Genomic DNA, 27,451 nt, shown 5'->3' with positions numbered 1-27,451 from the left:
CATTCTTTTATATCTATATTTCACAGATTTTTATTGTTAGATTGGGGCCGTCAAAACAATCTTTATTGCAAAAATATATGCAATTTCTTAATTTCTTAATTTCATGCATGCCATGTGGTTGCCTGTTCTTCACCTCATGAGGAGCAGTGGCCATTTTGAGCCTAAAAACTCAACCCGGTCACATTCAACCCTGTTACTTGTTTGATCATAACAGGGTTGTGAGACTGTGACAGGGTTGAGTTTGTCACTTTGTTTGTGAAGTTATCCAATTAGTCTAATTAATTGTTTATCTTAATTATTATAACCACATGCACATGTTAACTGTTATGTTGTCAATGTTAAGAATATATACAGTAGCCCACGTGTGTATAGGCCTATTAGAATGATGTCACTGGAGAGAGCATTCTATTCTTGTCAATCAAAATTTCTGCTTAGATCTTCACATCTCAGTCTAAAGTAAATTGCCCTGAAAATCTTTATATATGTGGATAAGCCAAGAATTTTTGATTTAACAATATCAATTTAAACATTTACAGACATCTAAGAGTCCATGATGGCCCCGTCAACTGCAACAGAAAGGCAAAGGCAGTATCGCGCACGCTGAAATGCTGACCCAGAAAAAAGAAATACCTAGAGAGTGAGCGCCAGAGATGGAGAAGAAATGTTGAGACAGGGAAAAAGAAAATAATTACTGACTTGAGAGAGAACAGCGTCAGAAGAGGGAGGATTGTCAGAAAATACAGAGATTTGCAGAGAATGCCCTAGCAAAAGTCTAAGCAACTTTGACAGGAAGCAGGCCAACAGGTTCACGAATGCATTCAAGAAAAAGGTGAAGACCCTCTGTTCAAGAGACAACGTAAGCAGGATCACTACAGGGAGAAAACAAACAATCACAAAGAATAAAGTGAAGATGCAAAAATGTTCCTGGTGGATATGCTGAGAAACACAGAAGATTTCTATCAGAGAACCCTGAGAAGATCTCATATTCTCCGTTTTGCAACCTTTAACCTTTTTGGGTTGTTCATCCCTCCATAGCCGACTGAGACACATGCATGTGCAAGCTTCATAAAAATCTAAGCTTTGTAGCTGAGAAGCTGAATCAGCTGAAGCTAATTGAGACCTCCAATCTGGAGAGCTTGGCAGAAATGGTATGCTGTGATTCCTCCAGCAAGAAGTGTATGTATGGGGAGAGTGCTGAGTGCAAGGACAAGAGTGTTCCCCTCTCCAGTACATATGACAGCCTGGCGAAAGTTTGACTTCACCCAGTGGGTGACAGCAGAGAAGGAGATAGAAAAGAAAAATCACGAGAAAGAGGGTTCAACAGTAAAGGTAAACAGTTGAGGGCACACAGGAGAACCTCACAGGGTTGCTCCACACCTACATGCACAGGTTTAAAAGACACTTGTTCAACATTAAACAGCAGTATGCCTACTGCAGAGAGCTGAAGGAACGCATGTCAATGGATGAGGCCTTGATCCATGTAGACTTTTCAGAAAACTACACCTGTAAATACAGCTCTGAGATACAAGCTGTCCACTTTGGGGCCTCACACCAGCAGGCCACTCTGCATATGGGGGTGTTGTACGCAGGTGAAAAACCACAGCCCATATCTCCCCCTCCAGGCACAAAGGCCCTCCAACAATACAGCAACACCTCGATCCAGTGCTGCATTACCTTCAAGCCACACATCCACAAGTGTCTGTGCTGCACTTTTTTAGTGATGGCCCCTGTACACAATACAAGCAAAGAGGCAACTTCTTCCTTTTCAGCATGGAATTAGACAGAAGAGGCTTCAAGGCTGGCACTTGGAATTTTTTCGAGTCAAGTCACGGCAAAGGGGTTCCTGATGGTGTCAGGGGAACTTTAAAAAGAACAGCTGACATATTGGTGGCTAAGGGCTGTGATATCCCTGATGCCAATGAGCTCTTCAAGGCCCTGTCTGAGACAAACACAACAATTAAATTGTTCTTTGTGAAGAGTGAGAATGTAGAAAACGCATTGGAGAAGATGCCAACCCAGATACCAGCAGTGCCATCAACAATGAGGATCCACCAGGTGATTACTCTTGCTCCAACATATCGTGTTGTCAGGTGCATGTGCTCAACACAGAAGCAACTCAACTGCAAGTGCTTCAACACACAGCATTTCAGTTTCAGCAGGAAGGCTCTAACTGCTGCGCCACAGCCAGCCAGTGAAGGAAAGCCACAACCAGTGAAGGAAATCCAGTGGGGAAGTCCAGGGCTGCTTGGGCAGTGGGGTATGCTCAGATACGATGAAGACCTATATCCAGGCATCATCCTTAACACAGATGAAATGCATGTCCAAGTAAAGTGTATGTATCGCATTGGATCAAACAGATTCTTCTGGCCTGCTCGTGATGACATCCTCTGGTACCTGTTTGATGATGTCCTTGAAATCATTCCACCCCCACAGCCTGTGACATCCTGCCATGTAGAGATCTTGAAAGAGGTGTGGGACAGACTTTCGGGATGAACGCCATGAAGCAAGACACACACACACACACCAAAAGTATGTACCTACCTGTGAGACCTGCTAGACCAGTACCATGGTGCTCCTGAGTGTCTCCATGTCCATGTGTAGACAATGTTTTTATGATTCTGATGACCTGTTCTAACTTGTTGACCTGTTCTGATGACCTGTTATTAATGTCTACTATGTTTTTGTTTGTTTTGTTTTTTACTGCAGTTGGGTTAATAAAACTCAGTTTATTTCAAATTAATCTCTCTATTGTCCTCATTACATGGTTATATATAAGAAATACAATGTTTACAGAACATTTTTGAGTGAATTTGAGAGTAAACAAAACCAATTTATATGGAAGCCCTATTTGTCTCTTCAACCCCGTTACCCTAGTCTCAACCCTGTTACATGACAATTTTGTGATAAAATGTTGGAAAGGTTATGGAATATGAATTCAGTTTTTGTTGAGCTCAGTCTGAAATGTTCAAAGCAATCACGAGAATGCTGATTTTAGTTCAAATTCTGAAGTAAAACCATACTTTTGATAAAAAAATGATGAGGCCGCTGACACACAAAGTGTCCATTTGAGGCTTTAGCAAAAGTGTGAGATTTTATATGAAGTTTATGAATTTTATATTTGCAATTATTGGATTCATTTGAGGGACATATGATTAATAAGAAAATGTTGATTTTATTACAATAAGATTTTAAAATCATATTCAGACGACTTTCATAGTGTCTGTAACGGGGTTGAAGACAAATGGTGTCCATGTCAGAAGAAAAAGGCTGACAATAAGAAGGCTTTGATGCCTGAGATGGGAAAATATGTTTTCTTGGAGGTTAAATATGTCCTTTATGTCGTGGGGTGTTGAGAAACATTTTTTATTTTGGTAAAAAATCTAAAATGTCAAAGTCCAAATCGTACTGGTTTGGTGGAATGACCCTTCTACTTTGGATAAAAGACCCTGTATTCAGCATACCAATGAAAACAAATATAACAATAATGTTTTTGTGTGCAATACAATAATTTGTGTGCGATGCAACAGATATCACAGAGCGAGACTGGACAAACCAAAATCTTACATCCATGATTTGCACCTTGCTAGTAAGTATGCACAGACAATTAAAAATAATTATAATTATTCAAATAGTTCATAACACAATTATATGTGTTGCGCTGTTTTTATTGCATTGTCACATAAGTTGAAAAAGTCACTTGAAAATCTTCGGCTAAGTTGAAGTTGTATTTTTTCACCTGGGTCTAGCTATGTACCAACTGTAAAGACATTGGGGTATATTCAGTTGACCTAAACATTGGCATTCATTCATTAGAACATTCATTTGGGGGTCTTTGGGTTTGCCCTGCAAATATTGAAGTCACTACCTAAAATGATTTCTGACAAAAAAGGCTTTGATACTGCAGGGCCAGCTTTGTAAATGTACTGGCACAAGAGTTGTTTTTCTTGCATAATACCATTGATCGAACTTGACCTAGAGAATCACTGAATACAGTTGTGTACCAAGTATAAGGAAAAAAAAGTTAGGTCTTCACCATCTGGAAACCAAAAAGTCATGTGAACCCAATAGTGCAGCCATTTAGGTCGAGGGTCAAATTAAAGGGTACTATTTGTTTTCTTATGAGTAGTTTCCCGAACACTGAAAATATGAAGTTGGCATCTAAAATGATTTATGAAATATTAGCTGTTGAAGTGATGCCAGTGGTAGCTTGTTGACAAAAAGACATAACCTCCCTTCATGGAAATGCTTAATTACTACTTGTGACCATGACGAATAGTGGTGACGTCAGACCAGGAAGAGAATGCACACAGGCTGCTGAGTGAATTGAATGAATGCGCAGCTTGCACGATTTAATAAATGAACAAATAACAGGTTGAACAAAACAAAATGCTCAAAATAAAGGGCAATATGGCCAAACGAATAGACCAACAAACAAACCAGGGACAAACACTAAGAACACAAGTATCGTGCTGGCCCTCCAGCACAACAGCAATTGTTATAATTACATTTGTATGTTCTCTCGCTCTCTCCTGTTTTTTCTCCCTGAACACCCAACTCCAAGTGAGTGAAACATTCAACCTTTTATGCAGCTGTACCGAGACTGGAATGCTAATCATTAAATTGGAATCTCGGTACATCTGCACGTGAACTTCCCGTACTTCCATACAAATACCTATTTTACTCTGCACTTGAAGTGACTGTGCCATCCTCGTGTCTAAATACAAATATATATTTTATAACACTCGTGCTACGTAACCCCACATTATATCCTGTGCACCAATACATATACACCAACATGAATACACCAAAAGCAATATATAAGCTTAAAATACACACAGGGGCAGGGCACACTTGTGTGTATCACATCTGGTAACCTTTCATTAATTAAAATGTAAAAGTTTCTAAGTACGGTTCTATTCTAAAAAATCAGATAAATTGACTTTAATAATACTGGAAGTGTCAATTGCATGGTTAGTGTGTGTGCCTTTGTGAATGAAGAATCAATTGACGATCTAAACCACTGGAGAAAACTGGGGCATCATGTGCACTCCTAATTTATATTATGCTGAAAAGAGAGCGCATAAGCAAGAACACAAGTGGCTTAACAGTGTAAGGTAATGAAATGAAGATGTTCATTTATATGATATACAGATTTCTTCTGGTAAATATATAAATCCCCTGCTGTAAACTATATTAGCAAGGTTTGAACTTAAAGAACCTAATTATAGTATCGGATGACCTGGGTACAATCATCCTCTCAAGAAAAGCCTCACTTAAAAAAAATAAAAAAATAAATAAATCATACACATTACCTATAATAAAGCATAAATGGATGATCACCATTACCTTTGGAATACCTGAGCCAGTCATGGTTTCAGAGAGACGAGGATAGGTGTATGAACTGTAAGCATGACCCTGCTGTGCTGATTTAAAAGCGCTAGCTCCACATGGCAAGTTAGGTTCCTGCAGGCCAGATCCTGACCTGGACCGCTGTCTAATGGCTGGTTGAGGGCTGGTATGGGTTACATAGGATGACTTTGGTCTCTTCTCATAATCTTCTCTTGGGGGACCATATCCCCAGTCACTATCTGAGTAATCAATTCTTTCACTATGAATGGAAGTCCTTGAGGGTGTGCCTTGAGGTTGCTCCCTGTAATCATGAGGATAACTGCTTGCAGAGCCTCTAAAATTGTCCCGGTTTGCCCCAGTAAGATCCGCTGATTTAATCTTTGTCTCCATGTAAGTGTGGTAATCTGGTGGCATTTTAAAAAAGTCTGGCTTTTGGGGCATGGCATCCGGATAAAATGGATCTGCCCCTCTAGTTTTTGTAGAATGGCCATTTTGTTTAGTTGATCTATAGTGTTTTCCCCAGTCTTCTTCAAAACTACCCTTTTCTCTGTAGGGCTCCAGAGGAAAATCTTTAGCTGTGTTCAGGTCGCGGGAGTATCTGGAGTAGTAATGACTGAAGCCATTTTCTTCAGGGTGCTCTTGAATGTGATTGGAGTTTGACTGGTAAGGCGCAGGAGGGCTTTCCTTTCGTAAAGAGTTTGAACGGGTTACAGAAATGCTGTCAAACTCTTCCAGCAAGCCATTGATGGAGGCATCTTTCTGGGGTCGGTTTCCTCTTACTATGGTCTGCAAAAAAGAAAGCACTGATTTAATTATCATCTTAAGATTGGTCACATGACTAAAGCTCTTGAGCATTGAACTTTTTTTTTCTTTTTATACACAGGTTTGATTTAAATCAAACCTTTATTTTTGTTTAAAAAAAAATCACATTTCCATTCCCTGTATCTATTTAAATGTATGTTGGATTTTCATTGTAATTTCATTATACATTGAAAGCTGATACTGTCACTACATCCAAGAAACATACAAATGTCATTAAAATGACATATTATGTGAGAGGATAATGTCAGTATAAAATTACTGACACAAAGGTTTTTTTTTTTTTTTTTTTTTTTTTTTTTTTTTTATTACAACACTCTAGATCTATAGGGTCATCGAATACAGCTCTGTAACAAGCATACAGCCAATATTTCATTATTAGCTGGAAAACAAAAAGCCAGATGACTCTAATATGGCAGCCAACTCATGTGAAGGTTTTCAGTAGTTTATACCCCTAGGAGATTTCATCACACTGAAAATAAGAAGCTTGCATCTGAAATGGTTTATGAGATATACAGCAGCAAAGGAGTCAGCATCAGGTTTGTTAAAAAGACATATACTACCTCAACAGGGATGTTTAACTAACACACAGTACATTGACTGAGGAGGATCAGATTTACGTGTGCAACGTTTGTAAATTTTCAAAAAAGATTGCGTCTTTATGGGGCATCAAAGCAAATTAATACTAGAACACGAACATATTTAAAGACTATCTTCCTATCCCAGTGTGCAAACAGAAGTTTCAATTCAAGTTGTGTAGAATTAAATCCCATGCCAGGCTTGTGACTGCATTACATTCTACAAGGCATTCTCTTATATCCTAGCAGAGGACTTTTATAATAACTTATTGTTTACTATTAAGAGTTATTATCAGTCACAGATCTGAGCTAAAGCATCATTACTTGTTGTATCCAAGCCATGTTCTCAGTCTGTGCAAGATAAGACTGAAGGAGAGGGTGCATCAAGTAATAGATACATAAAATTACAAGTATTCAACATTAATTGCACTGTTCCATTTGTAAAAAAAGTGGTCATGCTGCTCACCCTAACATACCTGCAATATAAGCTTTGAAATGACTGACAAGTGGCTTTCTACTTCAAAACAAATCTTTCCATTTAATATAGTGCTTTTGTGGTTTTGAACATATAGAGTCAAAAAAACATAATAATATAAATAATAAATATAAAGTAGTACTTAGAAAAGATACCGGTAACAAAAACTACACTGTTTCACATTTATTTGTATGTATTTATTTGTGTCTATTCCATTTATATATATATATATAACAAATCTGTTGACAAATCTAATTGCTGTATCATAGAAATATGAATGAATGGATATATTAATGAATGTAATATCGTTGATTAGTCTGCTTTATATTAACCAGACAAGTGTATCTACCATTGTTATAAGCAGGTGTGGAAAACGTATTCAAACGTGTTACACAAGTAAAAGTACTGTTACTTAGGAAAAAAAGTAATTCAGTAAAAGTAAAAGTAAAAGTATCCTTCTAGAAAACTACTTGAGTAAAAGTACAAAAGTATCACATCTTAAAAGTACTCAAGTATCAGAATTAAAAGTAGCCATCCTTAAATTCTACCCATGGAAATCTGCTGTTACCCTGAGTTACACACCAAGTATATTTATCAGGGGGCACTACTATTTCACACTCCTGTACTAATATACATTGAAATCAGGATCAAATCAGGAATCAGGAATATAAATTTTAGTCACAACCTTTACCAATGAATAAAACAAAAGCCATGAAACAATTCTAGGATCAAATGTTAAAAATGTAAAATCCTGTTTAGAAACTGCTTGTAGATTCCCGTTACTCTTCTAAACTACTAAATGCATCCTCTGCAGCTAAACAAGAGGGACCACAATAAACACAGACGAGTCAAATTACTCAAAAGCGGTGGGTGCGTTCACAGAGATCATTCTGTCCAGATTCTGTGCAGAATCTGACCAATTAATTAGCCAATGATCTTCTAAGAATTGGTCAGATTCTGCACAGCATCTGTGCAGAATGATCTCCGTGAACATACCCACTTCTTCGTTGGGGGTTTCGTTGTGTTTGTTGATTGGTCATTAAAAATCAAAACGGTCTCTTGTTGGGCATCAACATACAATGTCAGGGATGGCAAAACTTTTTTAGCTGGAGTACCCAAAGTCAGATTTATATATAGTTTTGTATCTTGTAAAGCACTTTGTGATGGTGGTCCACTATGAAAGGTGCTATATAAAAAGATTATTATTAAGATTATACATATTTACATTCGTTTTTTTTGTAATTATGTTTTTATTGAGCACATACCAACAAAACAAAAAGTTTTAATATTGCAGTATTGTGACAGTACAGTGAAGTGCATGGATCACATTTCATCACGTTTGATAATTTTAATGCTAAACTACATTGAAAGAAACCATCACGGTTGTAAGAAATACCCGGCATTTTTAAACCACAAAAGATGTTCTCAACATCATGGTATTGAGCAAACTGGAAAATCTGACAGCTTCTATCCACGGCTTGCTGTTCATAGACCTGTATTATTGTATCCCAATTTTTTCAAAAAGTTTTTGCGGAATGTTGAAATCTGCAGCAACAGCTTTCTTTTTCTTGTACAGTGGTGCTTCATGGAAATGACACTGAGGCATGAGCACTACGGCAACTCGAAAACTGTGTCTATGGCAACTTGAAATGCATCATGGGATCAGTAGTCCCAAAACAGCACTAAAATAAAGTTCAGAGACACGAATCTGAATGCAAGTTAATACATTTCTCATTATCCTTTACACTCAAGCAGTAAATTTGTGTTAAGTGAATTCATATTATAAGAATTAATTTACAGCAGGTGATTTCTAAATTTGGCCGGGGCCATGTCGAACATTTGTAGTATCAGGAAATGTGTCTAATCCTAGTTTGTTTTAATGAGAATGGACTGTGGTAGGATTCCAAATAAAAACATAACCCTTTTGGTGTACAATGAATCTATGACACCGTCAGTTTTTGGTTCATGCAAATGTTAAGAGTTAGGAGTAGTGTAATTTAATCCACTATAGAACCCACACCAAGGATCATATTTTAATTGCCATCTTAACACACGCAAGTCCATGTTGTCACCAACAAAAAGATTAATCTGTCACACTTTTTATATTAAACGTCCAACAATTACATGTAATGGCATTGTAATTAATGAGGCGATTACTTCTACTTGCTGTGTTATACAGTAATAATTCTTAATAATTATTAGGTTAAGGGTTAACCCTATGTTCAATAAAAATGCACAGTACTTTTAAATGTGTAATACTTGAACTACAATTAGTGTTACTGTCACTTCAATAAAAACAGACAGTATGCATTTGTATTAGATTCCCTATAATAGACACATTTTTGCTGGTCCCTTGAAATTTGTATTAATGACAGTTGACTGTAAGGTAATATATATGATTAAGATACAATACAGCAACTAACATGAAACAAGAAACATAATATTTCAATTCAACTTCTAATTACTGCAACTGTGGAGATCACAGTATTTTCCAAGTTCAGTTAATAATGTTTAGAAAATACAACTGTGAACCACATTTTGCACACTTAGATTATAAAATGTACTTTTTAGTTTATACAATTATAAATTGAGGAAATATACGCCGTACAACCCCCTAAGTTGTTTCTTATTAGATATAGTGTACTTTTTATTCAGAACATTTGCCTTTCGAAATAGGGCCTATAAAGTTTAAATGAATACAAAATATGCAGCCTGGTTTGATGCCCTTATAAACAATTGTAATTCCCTTAACCATTTTCTCAACTCTGCATACATTGTACCTAAATTAATAACCCTCTTTTAATTTTTCTTTTAGCACACCTAATATAAAATTATAGGAACACTGTACAATAATACCCACAGCCTTTATTTTACCTAAAAAATACAAAACCATATTACTCCAGATAAATAATTTATGTTTAAAAAGCAATTGAGAAATCAATACCACTAATGTGAAAGGTTAATTTATATGCCAAATCACTGTCAAGCAATGGAATCATAATGTAACAACACTTTCACATCAATTTGAATTAGGGCCCAATATTTTCAAGTGCCAGCTTTCATTTCTTTCTTTATTGCCTTTTGAACAGGTTTTCTTTGTTGGTCTGGATTCCAGTGACAGCAGCCATATTTCATGGTGTTCCGTCAGTGGTCTGTCCTCTGGTGATAAGACATAATAGATCTGCCTGCAAGAGCAGCTGTCTCCTCTAGGTAGCAAAAAAGCAAATGAAAAACGATGGTAGCTCACAAATACAGGATTAACCTTGATAATAATGAAGTGGATAATTAACACCACTGACCTTCTCTTGTCTGTACAACCCCTGTTAGGAATTATTTTACTTACAGTACAATTAATGCACAATCATGTTCAATAATTATAATTATATATATATATATATATAATATATATATATATCTATATAGATATATATATTCTATATATATATTATATATAATATATATCTCTGTGTGTGTCTCATAACCAGACAGGATGTTCTACAAGAGTATCAAATCGGAACTTATATGAAGAAAAGGACTCTGAGCACAATTGGACTGGTTGTGAACCAGTTTCCTTGTTTGCATTCATTTATTGCATGTACTGAGCTTAACAAAGCATTTATTCAGGGGAATTGCTCTTTCTAGTTCAATACTATAATAAGTTAGTTGAAAACATCAGAAAATGCTAGCAGAATATACGTAGCCCCTCTCTGCTAGGCTCGTTTGCCCCTCCAATCAGCAGACCCAAACACAGAACTTACAGTTTCAAGCACTTTTGTGCAATTTAATTCTCAGAAAACCAAACAAACAAAACAAAAGCCTAGCTGCCACATAAACCCCCCCCCCCCCCCCCAACATAGCACACGTGGCACTTCCGATAGGTTGCCACAGACCCCCCTTTAAAACCTTAAAAGTCTCAAACTGTCCTTTCTTTGTGGCTCTTGTGGTCGGGTTGGAGGGCAGGTTGGTCCAGCTTCCGGTGCCTCCAGGAAAGGACCAAGAACCGACGAGGGGGGACCTGAACGCAGTGGCAGGGGTAACTAGAGCACAGGTCGATGACCTGGAGGTTCCAACAGCCAGCAGAGGGGAGAGCCCTTAGCCGGTGCAGCGATGTCGGATTCTCCAGGGGGAACAAAGCAGAAAGCAGGTGGAACGCCAATGACGTCTGCCAACAGCGCAGTGACGTCTGTGGTTTCAGAGGGAGCGCAGTAGGAGATGGTAGTGCATCGACCTGGGATCTAGGCCCAGAAATTGGATGTCCAAACACCACGGCAGGGTGTCTAGGAGTACGGGGCGGAACTGAGCTACCGACGCCAGATTGATGGGCAGAGGTGGTGGTCGGGGCTGTGGTTGAGGTGGTCTGTTGACGTCATCACCCTTCTCTGTAGCCCACAGCTTCTCTTCGTGCTCTGCAGATGGCGGAGCTCCTCTCTCTGGCTATGCACCGAGACGCAGCTCTCGTCCTGGCTGCCGCAACTCTTGCTCCGGTGCAGGCAACTCTTGTTCCCACACCGACAACAGCAACTCCAGTTTCTCTGCCGGCAACTTCTGTTCCTGCATAGGAAACTCCAGTTCCAACACAGGCTTTGGAGATGGCGGGGTTTCTCCCTCTGGCTCTGCACACAACAGCCACTTCCATATCTCCTGCATTGCCTGGTAGGCTTCTCCTTGCAGATGATTAGCTTCCTGTTGTGCCACATTCAACTGTAACAATGTTTTTAGTTGTTCTTTTATATCCAGTTTTCTTATTTTTTTCTTTCTTTGCTGGGTCCTTAGGGCGCTCGTTTGTCCCTTCAATCAGCAAACCCAAACACAGAACTTCAAGCGCTTTTGTGCACTTTTATTCTCACAAAACTAAACAAATAAAACAAAAGCCTAACTCCCACATGGAGCCCTAACTAAACTTCTAATAGTTTTTAACTAGCACACTGGATGGCCGTTTACCAGCCAAACATTAAGGTTCACACAATACTTTCCTTTCTTTCCTAGATCGCTGGTAGTATTCTAATGGAGCGTCAAGCTCTCTTTTTATACTTTGTGGCTGTTCCCAATTAACAACAATGATCTAATTTGGAAACAGCCAGATTTTCGCATGTATTTGGCAGGGATAGGAATTAACCCCATCCCTGCCAACCAGGGCTCTGCGTGAGAAAGAAAGAGTGATAGAGAAAGAAAGAGACTTTGCTGTGTTCCTTGACAGTAAAGGCATTTTTCTAGCTGTAAGTGCATATTGCTAAAGGACAAACGCACAGTACAAAACAGTTTACTGTTTATTTCAGTACAATGCTCAGTTTTCATCAGAACATCTGAACGTGATTTCACATGGGTCATTAGGTGGCCAGTTTAGTGTTTTGATCAACCCAGGAGATTTTTCCAATCATGTCAGTGACCTGGCACCACCTACACAGACTACTTGGTAAGATGGCTGGCAGTGAAATCACACCACAATCATGTAAAAAGACTCACCAGTACAGAGAGTTTTAAGAAATTGGAGCATGGAAAGAGACTTCTCTAGATATAAAGTCAGGTGTACACGCCAAAAAGAGGAAAAGTTATTTTTTTACTCTGATTTCACAGTTTTGAAAGATACATTTTTATATGAATGTGCCTTAATCTATAGATGAGCACATGTTTCATATTATTGTGTTATATTAGTTGATATAAATGCATAATAAATATCTGCATGCCCTTTAAAAAAAAAAACAGCCTTGCTCCAGCAACAACAAATAAACAAACATGCAGCTAAGTGCCGTAATTGGACTGGAAAATAAAGCCTTTACTATCTAACGTGCACATGCCATGGGAGTGCTACATACCAGAAACCCCTTTGATAAGCAAACCAGCCTTCATTAAAAATGAGGAATGCAATCTATCATTGTCAAAAATGCATGAGATGAAGAGTCATGTGATAGACGATGAGAAACACTGGAATTTATCACCCATATTTCAGATTAGTATACAACCACCATGCCTTGCAAAATAATGTAGAGATTCTCTTTAGATCAAAGCTGCTCTTGCTTTTGGCAGAACATTCAATACAAGACTAAACAGGCTAATAATACAGAACAAGATCACGACAATATCCTGGAATCTGAACAACAACACAAGTTTAGGGCTGTGCAAAACAAAAGCCTAGTGTTTTGTATGCCTCATTTTAGAAATGTGGAAGCTTCAAGGAGGCCTTTTCACCAGTTATCAGAATGATCAATTAATCAGTTGTTTTTTTGGTTCAACAAACGATTAAATCGACAAAGATAACCCGGACACTGGTTATGTTCAATTGTAATTATTTTACAATAATGCTGAAATAAACCACCACAAAAGGTTTACATGATTAAATGATAGAGTGTTTGTATTATTTGTTACTTGCTCCATCAGGGACATGATTGATACAAAAACTATTAAACTGAACAAAAGGGCACTGCATATCATACTTAACCCGTAACTTTCAAAATGAAAAACTATGCAAACATATCTGAACGATAATCATTAACCAGACGTTGGCGAAGGCCTAACCAGGTGATTCCCATCTCTACTACTGTCCCAAGTTAAATTGTCCGTTGCTCAGTAGCTCAGATTCACCTTGAAGTAGGCACTCTTGTGCCTTTAAAAAAAAGGTCGTAGGCAAGTTTGTTCCCAAATGTTAACTGTGGTGGTTTGAGGTAAAGAGACATCCACAAATAATTAGATCGTTATTAGAGTTATTTAAACATGGAAGGAAATTGAACTTTTGAAGAAACAAACTATGAAAACTTTGAAAAGTGGGTGAAAGAGAAACTCCTTCAAAATATCCCTCCATCCTCTGTTCTGGTACTTGATAATGCCCTCTATCACAACATGAAGGTGGATAAAAAGTACACAACATCAACACGCTGATATATAGGCACTGTAATATTCTGTTTCGAGAGGACATGCTGCAAGCTGAACTCTTGGAACTAGTAAAATGGAACAAGGTCCCAGTAACATATATAAATCGATCAGCATTTAAAATTGAAGATGTGTGGAGTCTCTGTGCTGATTTGCCAGCTTTCCGGTTGAGGGGTGTCATTGACGCTGAAAATGTTTACTGGGAAAAAGATTGGGTTGTGGAAGATCAAATTGAAAAGATCACCATTAGTATTGGTGGAAGTGAGAGCAGTGACTCAGATTTACTGGTGTCGCACAGTGATTAGGACGATGCAGAGGAAAGTGATCACTTTCTCACAGATCAGTGACTGTCCTCTGACAGCAATTAACCAAATGGTAAGTTACCAGCATTTACTGTGGTTTATTTATAATGTATTTTGGAGGTGGAATCAAACTGATCTGCTTTGCTGAGGTGATAGCCAAGAGGAAGGCTGTCTTCATAGACAGATGCTTAAACTCTATGGAGTGTATGGGCTCAAACGGGGCCTTTGTGAGAGCCTCCAATACAACATTAAGGCTCCATTTGGGGAGACCGGCCCTCCTGGGAGGGCTAACAACCGAGCACCTTTGAGAAGGTGGAGGAAATACCACAGGGGGCAATGCGTTGTCTCCGCCGAGGCAAAGAGATCGACCTGCACCTTCCCAACTGTTCCCTGATGTGCTCCACCACCTGCGGGTGGAGTCGCCACTCTGATGGATGTGGACCCTCCCTCGACAGGAGGTCTGCTCCCAGTTCGCCACTCCGGGAAGATGCGTTGCCCGTAGGGACAGCAGATTGTATTGTGCCCAAGTCAGGAGCCAGAAGGTGATGGGATGCAATCCAGGGCCTAGAGGCCACCCTGGTGGGTGACATATGCCACCACTGATATGTTGTCCATTTGGACCAGTACATGTTTTCCGTGCAACACTGGAAGTGCTGGAAAGCCATGAAAACAGCCTGCAGCTCCAGCACATTTATGTGCAGGGCTATCCAATGATGCGACTAGGTGCCGCGGACTTCTCTGCCTTCACAGACCACCCCCAACCCAAGTTGGAAGCACCCGTCATCACCATTTAGCGAGTTAATACCACTCTCATCCTCACGCCCTCATGCAGGTGAGAGGGCATCCTCCACCATCGCAGGGCTGCGGAGCATGTGTGAGACACTGTCAGCCAACAGTGGCTGTCATGCTTGGGGTGTAAATGGAACACACTGAGCGACAATTGGAGCGGGCACATGTGTAATAGACCTAGCTCGATGGCTGATATGGCTGCAGTTATCAGACCCAACAGTTTTTGTAACGGCACCAAGGGGAACTTTTATCCCTGTTGGAACAAGGAGAGGCAACCCTGAATAGCTGCTGCTCTGTTGTCCGACAGGTATGCGCGCCTCATACTGGAGTCCAGCGGGAGCCCCAAGTATGTTGTGCACTGCACCAGTATAAGCTGACTCTGCATCGTTGATGGTGAGGCCCAGCCAGATGCTGCGTCACAATCGCTGTGTGGGCCACTGCTCCCTCTCACGACTGAACGCAAATCAGCCAGTCATCAAGATAGTTTTGTACTCTGATCTCCTGCAACTGCAAGGGGGCCAGAATAGCGTCCACACGAGGAGCTAGGGAGAGGCCGAACAGCAGCACAGAGAATTCGTAAACGCTTCCCTGAAAAGTTACGCTGAGGTACTTCCTGTGCACTGGACGAATGGGAATGTGAAAATACGAGTCCCGTAAGTCCATGGTGGTAAACTAGTTAGCCCGGAGAACATGACGGTGAGTCAGCATTTGGAACCTCCTCTCCTTCAAGAACTTATTGACGAATCTCAAGTCTAGGATGGGGCAAAAGCCGCCGTACCTCTTGGGTACCAGAAAGTATCTCAAGTAAAACCCCACTTCACAGGAGGTGGGGTCTACGAGATGAATGGCTCTCTTGCACAGCAAGGCGGCCACTTCCTTCTGGAGTACCGACACATGAAGAGGTTCAACACGGATTTGTGTCTGACTCCCAAACTGAACTGCATCGTGTAACCGGTAACGAGTACCCAGGTGTCCGAGGTGCAAGCATGCCAGAATTGCAGCTGTTGTGCGGTAAAAGGATGGGTTTGAGGCCGCAAGCCTTCAGTGCCCCTGCTGGGGCCAGTGAGGTTAGGTGGAGCACTTTGAGGTTGCTGCCTAGGGTGATGGCCTTGGCATTGCCTCCTGGAATGCGTGACTGGGGGGGCCTGCCAATGGCACGACCTCCCCCGCGGTGGAGCACGGGGAGGGAGTAGTGTGGTCACGTGCTGAGATGCCTCGCGCTCTTGGAGGAAGCGCTGTAAGATTTTCCCCATAGCCAGCCCAAAGGTATGTCCTGGGGATATAAGTGTGTCCAGCAATGCCACCTTATCCGCATTGGGCACCCTTGCCTGCGAAAGCCACAGCTGTCTGCGATCCACCACCAGGCTTGCCACTGATGACCGGATCTGGAGCAGCATACTTGAGAGGAGGCGAAGCTCAGTAGCCACTGGCTCTGAGAGCGGGGTCCCTATGAGTACGTCATTCAAACATTGGCCAGGCGGGTCACCTGCGCTTCTGCTGCATAGGCCCTCTTTAAATGCATCTCCGTAACCCTGCAATGAGGGTTCAGGCACATTGGGTCTCTAGGCAATCCACCCACCGGTGGAGCCTTAACTAAGGCCGCGATGGTGGAGTCAACTGGGGGGAACCCTGTCTCTAGCCTGCCTCGAGCCCTTCACCCTTCGCGACTAATGGGTGTCGGCACAGGAGCCTGAGCACAGGGGATCTCCTCCGAGGGGCTCTGCAATAGCTGGAGGAGTGGGGGTAAGGCCCATGGGCTGCTGTCGGCTCCACCGTGGGGGACGGAACGTTTATTCCCAAGGCCCTGCTGAGTCTATTGCGACGTACTGTGGGCTGGAAGGCTGTACATATGTCGCAGAAGTCATCTCTCGGTGGAGGACGTGCTCCCATACGAGTGAAGGCTGAAAAAAGACAACGACACTCACTTCTTTAAATCAATACTGCACAAGCAGTCGAGTCATGTATCACAGATAGAACGCAGCAGCCTGCAACGCAAGGCATGCATGTTGCCGAGGAAAGATAGAAGAAAAAGACTGACAATGAGTCACTGATTTCTTGAAAGCGGCAAGACAGCTTTCAGACTGAAATGCAAGGGAACTGGTGTCGACTCAAGCTCTTTTTCAAAAACCGCTCAGATACCAACACAGAGGGTCCTATCTTACCGTCTTGAGAGGCAAAAGAGACATGGCTTCCGTGAAATGATGGTTTTAAACCCAAGGTAGGCGGGACCGAGGATGTCATCCAGGAAGGGGCCTATCGGCAGCTCTGGTATAGAGAGCTCACTGAATACCTACCAAAATCCAAAAGTTACGAACACAACTGGAATGAAGGAAGTTTATAAAAATTCTAATGATTGAATGTACTGTATGTGTACTTTATTCATAGAATGTCTATATATTTAATATGAAGAATAAAAAAAAGAAAGCAAAAAACCCAGGAGAGCTTTGTTTAACTGTTAAATGCACAGTGTCAGAACTTTGTGTCTTTTACAGTAGCCAAGCAGTCTTTAGTTAGAACAGGTTCCAGGTTCCATGGATTAAAAAAAAGCACTGATACTAACTCAGTCACCCAGACTGCAGTGCACACTCCTCCTCAGTCTCAGTAAGCGCCTGCATTTTGAATAATGAGGAAATTGTTGGAAAAAGTGCATTGTTGCTTTTCAGCACCCTGATGCCATCTGGTGGCTATGCTCTTAAAAGGCTCTTTCTGTAGAGGCATACATTTGTTGTTAATGTCATAATGTTATGATGCCAGATGATGCTTTGTATGTTACACTGTGACTTTAAATAGGTACGTCAATTGTGCTATTTAGAACAATTACACTTGCTATATATTTATACTGTACATCGATACTGTACGTCTTTACACATTGTCAAAGTAAAGAGAACAGTAAACTTAAGAGAAAATTGTTTTCTATATCAGAAGGCATAGTCCTGAATGTATACACCAGTTTCACTAAAATGTACCGATTATGTGCAAAATGGAGGTTTACTTTTCTTTTTTTTTTTTGTTTTGTACTTCTGTTGTTGGGGTCAATGGGGGAGGGGGGTTAAGTCGGCCAGAGTGTCCTTGGATCACTGCACACCACCTGCCTCTGTGGTCTGGCCAAGCACCTGTGGGCTTGCCTGTAAGCTGCCCAGGGCTGCATTGTCCTCTGACACTGTAGCTCTGGGTGGCTGCATGGTGAGTCTGCAGTGTGCAAAAAAAGCAGGCAGCTAACAGCACATGCTTCAGATGTTTGCCTTCGCCCCTCCCAAGTCAACACAGGGGTGGCAGCAGTGAGCTGAGCTAAAAAAAAAAGAAAACAAATTGAACACTAGTAAATTGTGGAGAAAATAACAAAAAAACAAATTGGCAAACTAAATAAAAAAAAATTTAAAAAGGTGAATATAAACCTCATGTTTTCTCCACAACAAAAACTGAACTATTCAGAACTGTATACACAGCACTACAATGACATTGAAGTCTGGCCTGTTTTGAAATTCTCTGCCCTATTTCAGTCATTTTAAAAGGATGAATGTCTTTGTTCTTAGGCCACTGTGGGCCACCCACTCTGAGAACTTGGGATTAAAACATAATTTGCATGAGTGTAACAGTCAAAGACAGCACATAGGTTCAGTTAATGATATCACAAAATGGAAAAAACTTCAGAAGGATAAATCGAAAGCTTCTGAAGATCTGCTCTTGAGCCCAGCATGGCATGGTGGTTTCAAACAACATCATTACTACTACTTGCATTTTACATCATAGTGACTAAGAAAAATGGAACTTAAAAACAAGAAACAAATGCACACTAGGCAACGGTATCAAAACAGTAATTCATGTGTTCTATTTATCTTGGCCGAATGTTTTAAAGAAATCTAAAATCATAATTTAATTAAAAACAGTAATAATAAATAATAGGTTGATACGAATAGCATCTTCATACGTCTTTTTTGTTTTATTTGAAATGAAAATAAAAAATGATAATAATAAATAACATTTTCCACAGGTACCATAATGATATCATACTAATCAGAGATAGAAATAAGATGCCTATTGCGTTGCAGTGTCACCCATTCTAGGTTTTACTACAAGCTTGACTGGCTCTAGTGTATAGGTAACAAGCTCAGGTGTGTCTTAAAGTCATAGCAAAACCAGGATGTGATCAAACTGCTATGCAAAGGGAGTCTTATTTCCATCCCTGCTAATACTATTAAATAATAATAATAATAATAATAATAATAATAATAATAATAATAATAATAATAATAATGTGGCTTTAAAATCAGATATAAGAAATGCTAAAATCCAGACATGATTACCAAACACCACCACAAAAAAAAAAAAAAAATTGCACTGGAATCAAAGGCAATTCAATGTAAAACACATTTTGGAGGGTAAAATTAAGAACAAATGTCATACCGAGTCGTTCTGCATTGATAGTAAATTACATTTTAGGGGAACGTTCCATACATTCTGCAAATGCTCATTCAACTGAGTAAACCAGCTAATCTACTACTCTCTACCTACTCTCCTTGGCTGTATAGATATATACCGATATAGATATATATTATTATATATATATATATATATATATATATATATATATATATATATATGTATAATCTTTATATATGTAGAATGATATATGTAGAATATATATGTAGAATGTAGAATAGTCATGAGATTTCCAAGGGCTGGCATTCATATGTAATAGAATTGGAATTTTTGTATTTTTTTTTATTAGTTTGATTCTAACCAACATGCTCTTCTGCTTTTATTTTTATTTGTATTCAGTTTATGTTAAAGAGATGCTTTCCTACTAATTAGCTGACTGCATTTAAAGTAACATTAACCTACTGTGTATTATTTAATGCAATTATTTATATACTTTATGTGGGTTTTCTAAAAGAGACAATTTACTGTCATACATACAGGGCTTTATATGTCTATCCCAGGACCACAGAGTTTTTGCTTGACGTTATTAGTAAATGTTTTGAAGGTTGTTTAAGTGATAACTATAGGGCACATTGAGGTTACAGATGATAACAGTCTACCAAGTGGATGCATTCTGGAATGGAAGGAATTTATATTAGGAGGGAGGCTTTTGTCTCCAAGTACACTAGTAGTTATTGCTATTATATATGTTTTGGTCATTACTAAACGATAAAATACAAAACCAGAATGAAAAAATTTTGTCTTGCATTTAAAAAAAAAAAAAAAAAAGTTCAAACTGTACCATGTTGTGTTATTGCTGATTAACCGCATTAGGAATCCCAACGGAAGTGAATGGCAGAGAGATTCTACTTGTCAATTACAGACGACAAGTATGATTTTAGGCTTTTACCTGATATAGCCCATATAGTAACATGTTACTGTAATATTACCTTTGTCAATAACAGGGTAATATAACACGTTCAATTTTTAATGGTAGTGATAATATTACATCTACTTTACACAAAAAATAAAACAAGCTTGTCTCGTTACCTTTTCTTTGTTATACACCTACATTGGTGGTCTTTGCTTTTTTTTTAAAGTACATTTCAGTTCAGTTGTAATTGTAAATGTTAACTGCTCTTTATTGTATTTTCAATCAGCACCACATGCCATCAAACTGGAAACACTAACAACATGTCTCACAGCAGTCCTGCTATTTCCTTGTACACTTGGAAACCCTGAACACAGCTTTCACTGGGAGCATGCGTGCGATCAGGATTAACTGGCTTGAGTAGCGAGCGTAATACAGGCATAACAGAGATCCCAACTGACATGCAACAAAGACTACTTACATTTATAAACAAAACATTTAAAATAGCTTAACTATATGTACGCTTTGAAGAACTCAAATTGCATGCATACGAAAAATACTACAGTATAATTGATGCATATCTACAAATACATGTGTATCTATTACTTTAAGTAATTTATCTAACATGATATTTTATATACATTACACCCATTTTTTTTTAAACTAACGCTTGCTATTATAAAAAGCCTTTATGTAAGTTTAGTTTCTTTTTTTTTCACTCCTACTGATTATAATTTACTATTTGCTATGTCCAGTCAATTATTAAGATTGTTTGTTTGTTATACTAGAAACATTTTAATTACCAGATGTATAGTTAAATAGTAAACAATATGCAAAACAACTGTTTCACATGACAAGACAAGAGAAATTAATATAATGAGTACTATAACACACTACTTTTTTTAAATTAAGTAATAAGTAAGGATATTATATAAAATTTTGTTGAAGTAATGAGTAATAAAGTATTTTTTTAGTAACGTGCCCTACACTGGTGTTCTGTGTGATTATATTATTGTTTCCTGCTTATATAATTATTTTCTATACCAGCTAGCCCAGTGACAATTGCTTCCTAATATACTTCCCAAGCTCATTGTGGGGAAGAGTGGTAGAGAAGCGTATCAGTGTTAAACCTGCTCCAGTGCATAATGCTTTTCCTATGGGCTTCAGTGGACAGCACAATGCTAATATGCTTCCCCATTATCAGCCACAAGGAGTCTTTTCAGCAGCAATTTCTGCTGGGATAGTTAGTAAGACGGGAATAATGACAAAAGCAGAAAACAAACAGATGCGTAAAGAAAACACATACTAGGGCATTAAAAGGAAATTACATATTTAGAGAATGTAGATGACAAAATATCCCTTTAATGGGACAATGTAATAAAAAATAAATTAAGTATTAGCATCTTGAACAATGTAAGCTACACTAGGGGACGGTTTCACATTAAGGTGATGATACACATGATACACCACAAGGTGACACCCAAGTACCAGTAAATTAAGTTTGAATATTAAAAAAAAAACACAACATGAGACAACCCTATAACACAACATTATAGAAACAAATGTGCTATCCATGCATTTAGTATTACTGTGAAAGGCTGTGCTCACCAAAACCAAGCTAAATTATGCTGGTGTTTGTGCTTGAATTTGGGTGCCATTTCCTGCCTGAAGATTGTGAAACCTGTCCCACACTGAGAATGGCTAATACACAAAACCCTCAGAAACAAACTGACTTCTAAATCTCTAAAATATGCAATATGGAATAACACTATGTAACACAATTTTTGTTCCTGGGTAGTAAGTGTTATTTCCTAATTGCTTATGCCTTAAAAGTATAGAAAATGGCTATTATTCCCCACAAACTTTGCTTTTGTGACCAGGACAGTGATATTTCAAAATATCACTATTTCCAATGGGAAAATGGGCAAATGTGTGTCTTTTCATTCACACAAAGTCAGAAAAAAAACATCATATGAATCCAAATTAACATGTATTTATACTAAAGTAATACAAAAATGACTACAAAAGATTTAGAAGTGAGTAGTTTTTCGAGATTTACAATTATACTGTATTTACATTATACTGTAATTATTTTTTTCTAACTTTATGTGAACGAAAAGACACACATTTGCCCGTTTTCCCATTGGAAATAGTGACATTTTGAAATATCACTGTCCTGGTCACAAAAACAAAGTTTGTGGGGAATAATAGCCATGTTCTATACTTTTGAGGCATAAGCAATTAGGAAATAACACTTACTACCCAGGAACAAAAAAAAAAAAAAAAAAAAAAAAGTTGTTACACAGTGTAATTCATAAAGTTTAAATCTGGTTGTTTTAGGGCATGTATCTTTGATACAACATTTCACAAATTGAGGAATTTCCTTATTTGTCAATGCTCTTGACCTTCGACTATGATACACATACCCTGAATGGGATGTACCTTAACAATTCTAATAAGCAAAATTACTGTTTTACCATGTGGTGCATTATTACATATAACCACAGGAGGTCTTTAAAAAATACACCAAAAAATGGACGACTGTACATGATTCATCTTGTGTTTATTTTGCGTCACGGTGCACATAGAACTGGATACAAATATTTTGAGCAAGTTTTTTGTCTGAGCATTTATTGAAATAATGCCTTATTTAACCTTGTATGTGGTAGTATGACATTGAAAAATCCAAGTGCTTGTGCTTTTAAATGTTATCTCACTTGAAACATAAATGGAAGCAGATGAATGGAAGACTGGGTAATAATTTGGAAACCCTGAGGAGCACAAAAGGATATCAAACCCTTTAAAAGAAAGCAGAAACAAGGGGTATGGGGTTTTCACTAAAGCCTATAGTCAACTAAGGAGCTGCTGAATGTGATGTTCCAAGCAAAGAAACACAGTAGGAAAGAATTACAAATATTCTCACACATCTAAAAAGCCATTGGTACCTGAATTTAACTACTGTAGTTTTTTGTGAGGTTGTAATAAGATAGTTGATAATGCACAGTACTAGTGTAACTAGGAATGCATACAGTACAAGCGTGTTCAAACCTTTTACAGGTACTAATAAATCAATCTGTCTGAGGAAGCGAGGAACACAAAACTAGGGCCAATTGCTATTTATAGCTTGTAATATTATCTAACACATACGTAGCTGTGATAACTATTCACTATTTACTAGTGCAAAAAGAAAAGGCAAATTATACTGTAAGTCTACTGAATTTTGTTATTGGTATATATTGTAATAGACAGATAACTATACAATAATACGAAATAAAAAAAAAAATACATTATAGAAATTGGGTGCATGTATCCAGAGATATATTATCATTCAGTTAAATTCTTTACTTGTATATAAGATAGTAATATACTTGTTTTCTATAGTCCTATGGCTTATCAAGTACCACAGTGTGTGATACACACCAATTACAAATAGAATGATACACACAAACAAAAAAGGTACCTCTCTGCATACCTGATTTCTCTTTCTCTCTATATCCCATGGTGACACCAACGACATTTCTGGCCTTATACACCCTTCTGTTAACATCCAAGACACACTGCACCTGCTCCAGCCATGGCTTTCAAAACTGTTTTGCCTTCCAATAATAATTCACATTTGCAACAGCTGCCAGGCAAAAGTTAATCATGTTCATACTGTATATTCTACTGTCAAGTTGCGTTGCTGGAGATCGACTATACAACATACTGGGTTACCAATCAAGCTACATGCTTGTATTTCAAGATCAAATGTCATATTTCAGTGACAGATTTGCTTACTTAGGTACTTCACCGGACAGTCATTTTACAGCACAGTATACATTACAAACTGGGTTATTTTAGTTCTAGTACAGTAACTTTACATAGTACAAGAATAGTACATTTACCATGATCAGTAAAGTATGTAATTTGATCAGTGAAGTGCGCACCATATTTTAGTTGATCAGTAAATTATAAATCTGGCATAACTAACAAATTACCTTCATTAGAACTGCGCATATACAATAACATTTTGTACTTTTATGTTCCTTTTTAAACATTACTTTTCTATTCATGCATTATCCTCTTTTATGTCCTGTTCTAACACTGTCTCTTCCTCCATTCCTATTCAATGTTCTATGCATAGTCTCTACCATTTCATCTATTATCTCTGTATTCAGTAATAATACATTGAGGTATTTCGTAAATATCTATACAACAGGGGATCTAGTTTGATGATCTGTTACTGTAAACACAAAATGCAAGTAAAATTAAGGATAAGCTTCAACTCAAAATTAATTCTTACATTTGAGGGCTGCAATTATCTCACAGAACACAGAAACTAAATTGCAATTGTCAAAAGGCAGACAAGGGCACATTTGCTTCTGTTTAATCTAAACCACAAACCAATACTAGCGTAATTATTAATATTGACAACTGCATTTAGTTTTTTTTAGGAATATACTAGGGTTCTGAATGATCAATAACGCTGTATTTTCTTTGGCTGTAAGCATTTTGAACAGCCAATCTGCTGTACAGCTTATAAGGCACAGCTTTGTGGATATCTATTAATTTAAATTGTGACTGTCACAAGCGATGCAGAAAGACATTTAATCGTGACTTGTTTGGAATAACTTGTCTCTTCCCCTTTAAGAGTCAATCAATATTTATCATTTATACAGCATGAGAAACTATGTCAGGAATGAATCTCTATATTAGGTCAAGATATCGGCCATTCAGTCAGTCATTCAGTCTCTAGTTATCAGGGCATTATCCTTAAGTGAAACTCTTTCAATTGTCACAAGCTGTTGGTAATCCTGGTTGGTGGCTGTGCTGCTGTTTGTGCAACAGGATCAAGGCCACAGATATATGCAGTGTTACTTGAATGTGATCTTTATTTTATAATTGACGTATTGCAGTTCTTTGGTGGAGCAGTGGATTACTGCATTGTCATGTGTTACTGCATTGTCCTATTTCTTTAGGGAAATCAAACTGAACATCTTCACTTGTGATGGTTGCTAGCGGAATGAGATAACAGGCCTACAGCTCAATATTAAAGGCTACCAGACTAAAAATAAACATTGTACAAAGAGCCTGGCACTTGCTTTAGTCCTGTTGCATTACCACAGCAGTAACACATACCAATGTTAATATTTTTCTAACAAAAAAAAAAAAGTGTAATAAAAGGCATACTTTTTGTAATGACGTTTCAGCGGACCGGACTTTCTTGGGAGATATCTGTGAAGAGAGCAGGAGAATTAGGTTCTTTATTTCCCTCTTCATAGATATCTCCTATGAAAGGCTTATTGGCCGATATGTCAGTTTATATACTCATTATACTATTAGTTCAGGATTTGCTCCTTCATACTGTTATTTTTATTATGACTACCAGTATCAGTGAAATATCATAATTTGGAAGATCACAGGCCATGCACTTTATAGTCAATAAAAACCCATGGGAGCCAGGTGGTATTTTTTACCAGATTTTTAAAAAATGAGAACATTGTTGATCAATCTGTTTTAGGAAATATTGCTCATGTTAGCTTTTGAAGATTTAATTGTATTTATTTTGAAGGTGACTTAGGGGTGAGGTGCTAAGAAAAAACGACATCAAGTTTCCTGTTACTGTTGTTATTTTATAATAAAGTATATTAATGATTCCTTCTTAAGTGTATGAATGTCAGGGATCAGTATATTATAAAAAAAATAATACTAATATAACAATCATATTAATGGCAATAATAATAATAATAATAATAATAATAATAATAATAATAATAATAATAATAATAATAATAATACTTTATATAATGCAAGCAACTATAAGCAAGGCTGGGATTAAGTCACAATGGTCACGGGTGTCACGGACTCCGTAATTTTTGCAGATGTCCGTGATTTTAATAGAAAGTATTAAACTTTACCAACTCTGCTTGAAATTCCACCTTAACAAAAACAAAAAATGTTTTTTTTTTTTTTTTTTTTTTTTTTTTTTACGATATTGAACTATCTTGGCTGCTTTACTTTGCAATGCCGCTGTTGACATCGTAACTCAATACTTTGCTGCATTGCACGCATATGTTAAAATGAGTAAAACAGCAAAACTAAGTGTCAAAACACGATATGCACAATATCCCTGTGGCAGAGCACAGCTCTCCTCTTTAGAAATTGGCAGGGATGGGGTTAAATTCCCCTACCTGCCTTCTTTCATTGTGTTCAGGTGGCTGGGGTTGATTAGATGATTAGTTTAATTAACGATCAATCAGCGCCCAGCCACCTGACATAAAAGGAGGCCTCTGCTTTTCATTTAGGAAGAGGGAGCTGAGGAAGCAGGTTGGTGGGTTTTTGGTGTGTGATTTTTTTGAACTTTGATAAATCCAGTGAAGGCATTGCCCAGCCTGGACATTATTATTTTAGTTAGTTTTGCTTTTAGTCTTTCTTTTTGTGTTTAAATTGCTTTGTTTTGGCCCTTGTGCCCTTTTTTTTGTGTATTTATAATAAAATAATTATTTTTTTGAACTACAGACTGTCTCTGGGCCTCTATCCACTCACCAGCCTGCCACAACCCCAAAAATGGATTTCATGAAAGTGGAGGTTTAACGTGTAACATACCGATAGATTACAGTCGTAAAGCAGACTGTGATAAAAGAACTAATAACTTTAAACTGTACCACAGCAGAAGCACACAAGGAGACAGGCTTTGTGAACTTTAAATGTTATTTCTTATAGAATTTAAAACATACATTTTTGTTTGATGCCTTGTAATGCTGGGACAAAAACCCACTGAATGCTATATAAAACTGAAAAAAGGCAGTTGTATATGCCATGAGGTTTACCAATTTACAGGATTAAATACTTGAATTAAGTGATGAGTTCATCACTTTGGTTCACACTGATGATGTGAAAACCATAATAAATAAGAAAAATATTTATTTACACTGAACAAAAATATAAACGCAACATGTAAAAGTGTTTCATGAGCTAAAACAAGATCCCAGAAATTTGCCATATG

General features: G+C 38.1%; 1 protein-coding gene across 4 annotated transcripts in view; it reads right to left on the bottom strand.

Annotated features, from left to right (window-relative positions):
- The window catches only part of LOC121315925 (serine/threonine-protein kinase PAK 5-like), a 127,336-nt gene that overhangs the window by 36,965 nt on the left and 62,920 nt on the right, over positions 1-27,451 (bottom strand). For 3 of the 4 annotated variants that reach the window (XM_041250538.1, XM_041250541.1, XM_041250540.1), the window contains 2 exons: positions 25,636-25,680; positions 5,347-6,135 (listed from right to left, as the gene is read on the bottom strand). In XM_041250538.1, the coding sequence (XP_041106472.1) occupies positions 5,347-6,135; positions 25,636-25,680 (834 nt within the window). The remainder of the gene's footprint in view (positions 1-5,346; positions 6,136-25,635; positions 25,681-27,451) is intronic. The other variant, XM_041250539.1, reaches the window with a different exon arrangement.

This window comes from Polyodon spathula, chromosome 5 (genome assembly GCF_017654505.1).
Source record: "Polyodon spathula isolate WHYD16114869_AA chromosome 5, ASM1765450v1, whole genome shotgun sequence".
In the NCBI taxonomy this organism is placed as follows: Eukaryota; Metazoa; Chordata; class Actinopteri; order Acipenseriformes; family Polyodontidae; genus Polyodon; species Polyodon spathula.
The sequence above is the reverse complement of the archived record's forward strand: the minus strand, read 5'-3'. Positions and strand labels throughout refer to the sequence as shown.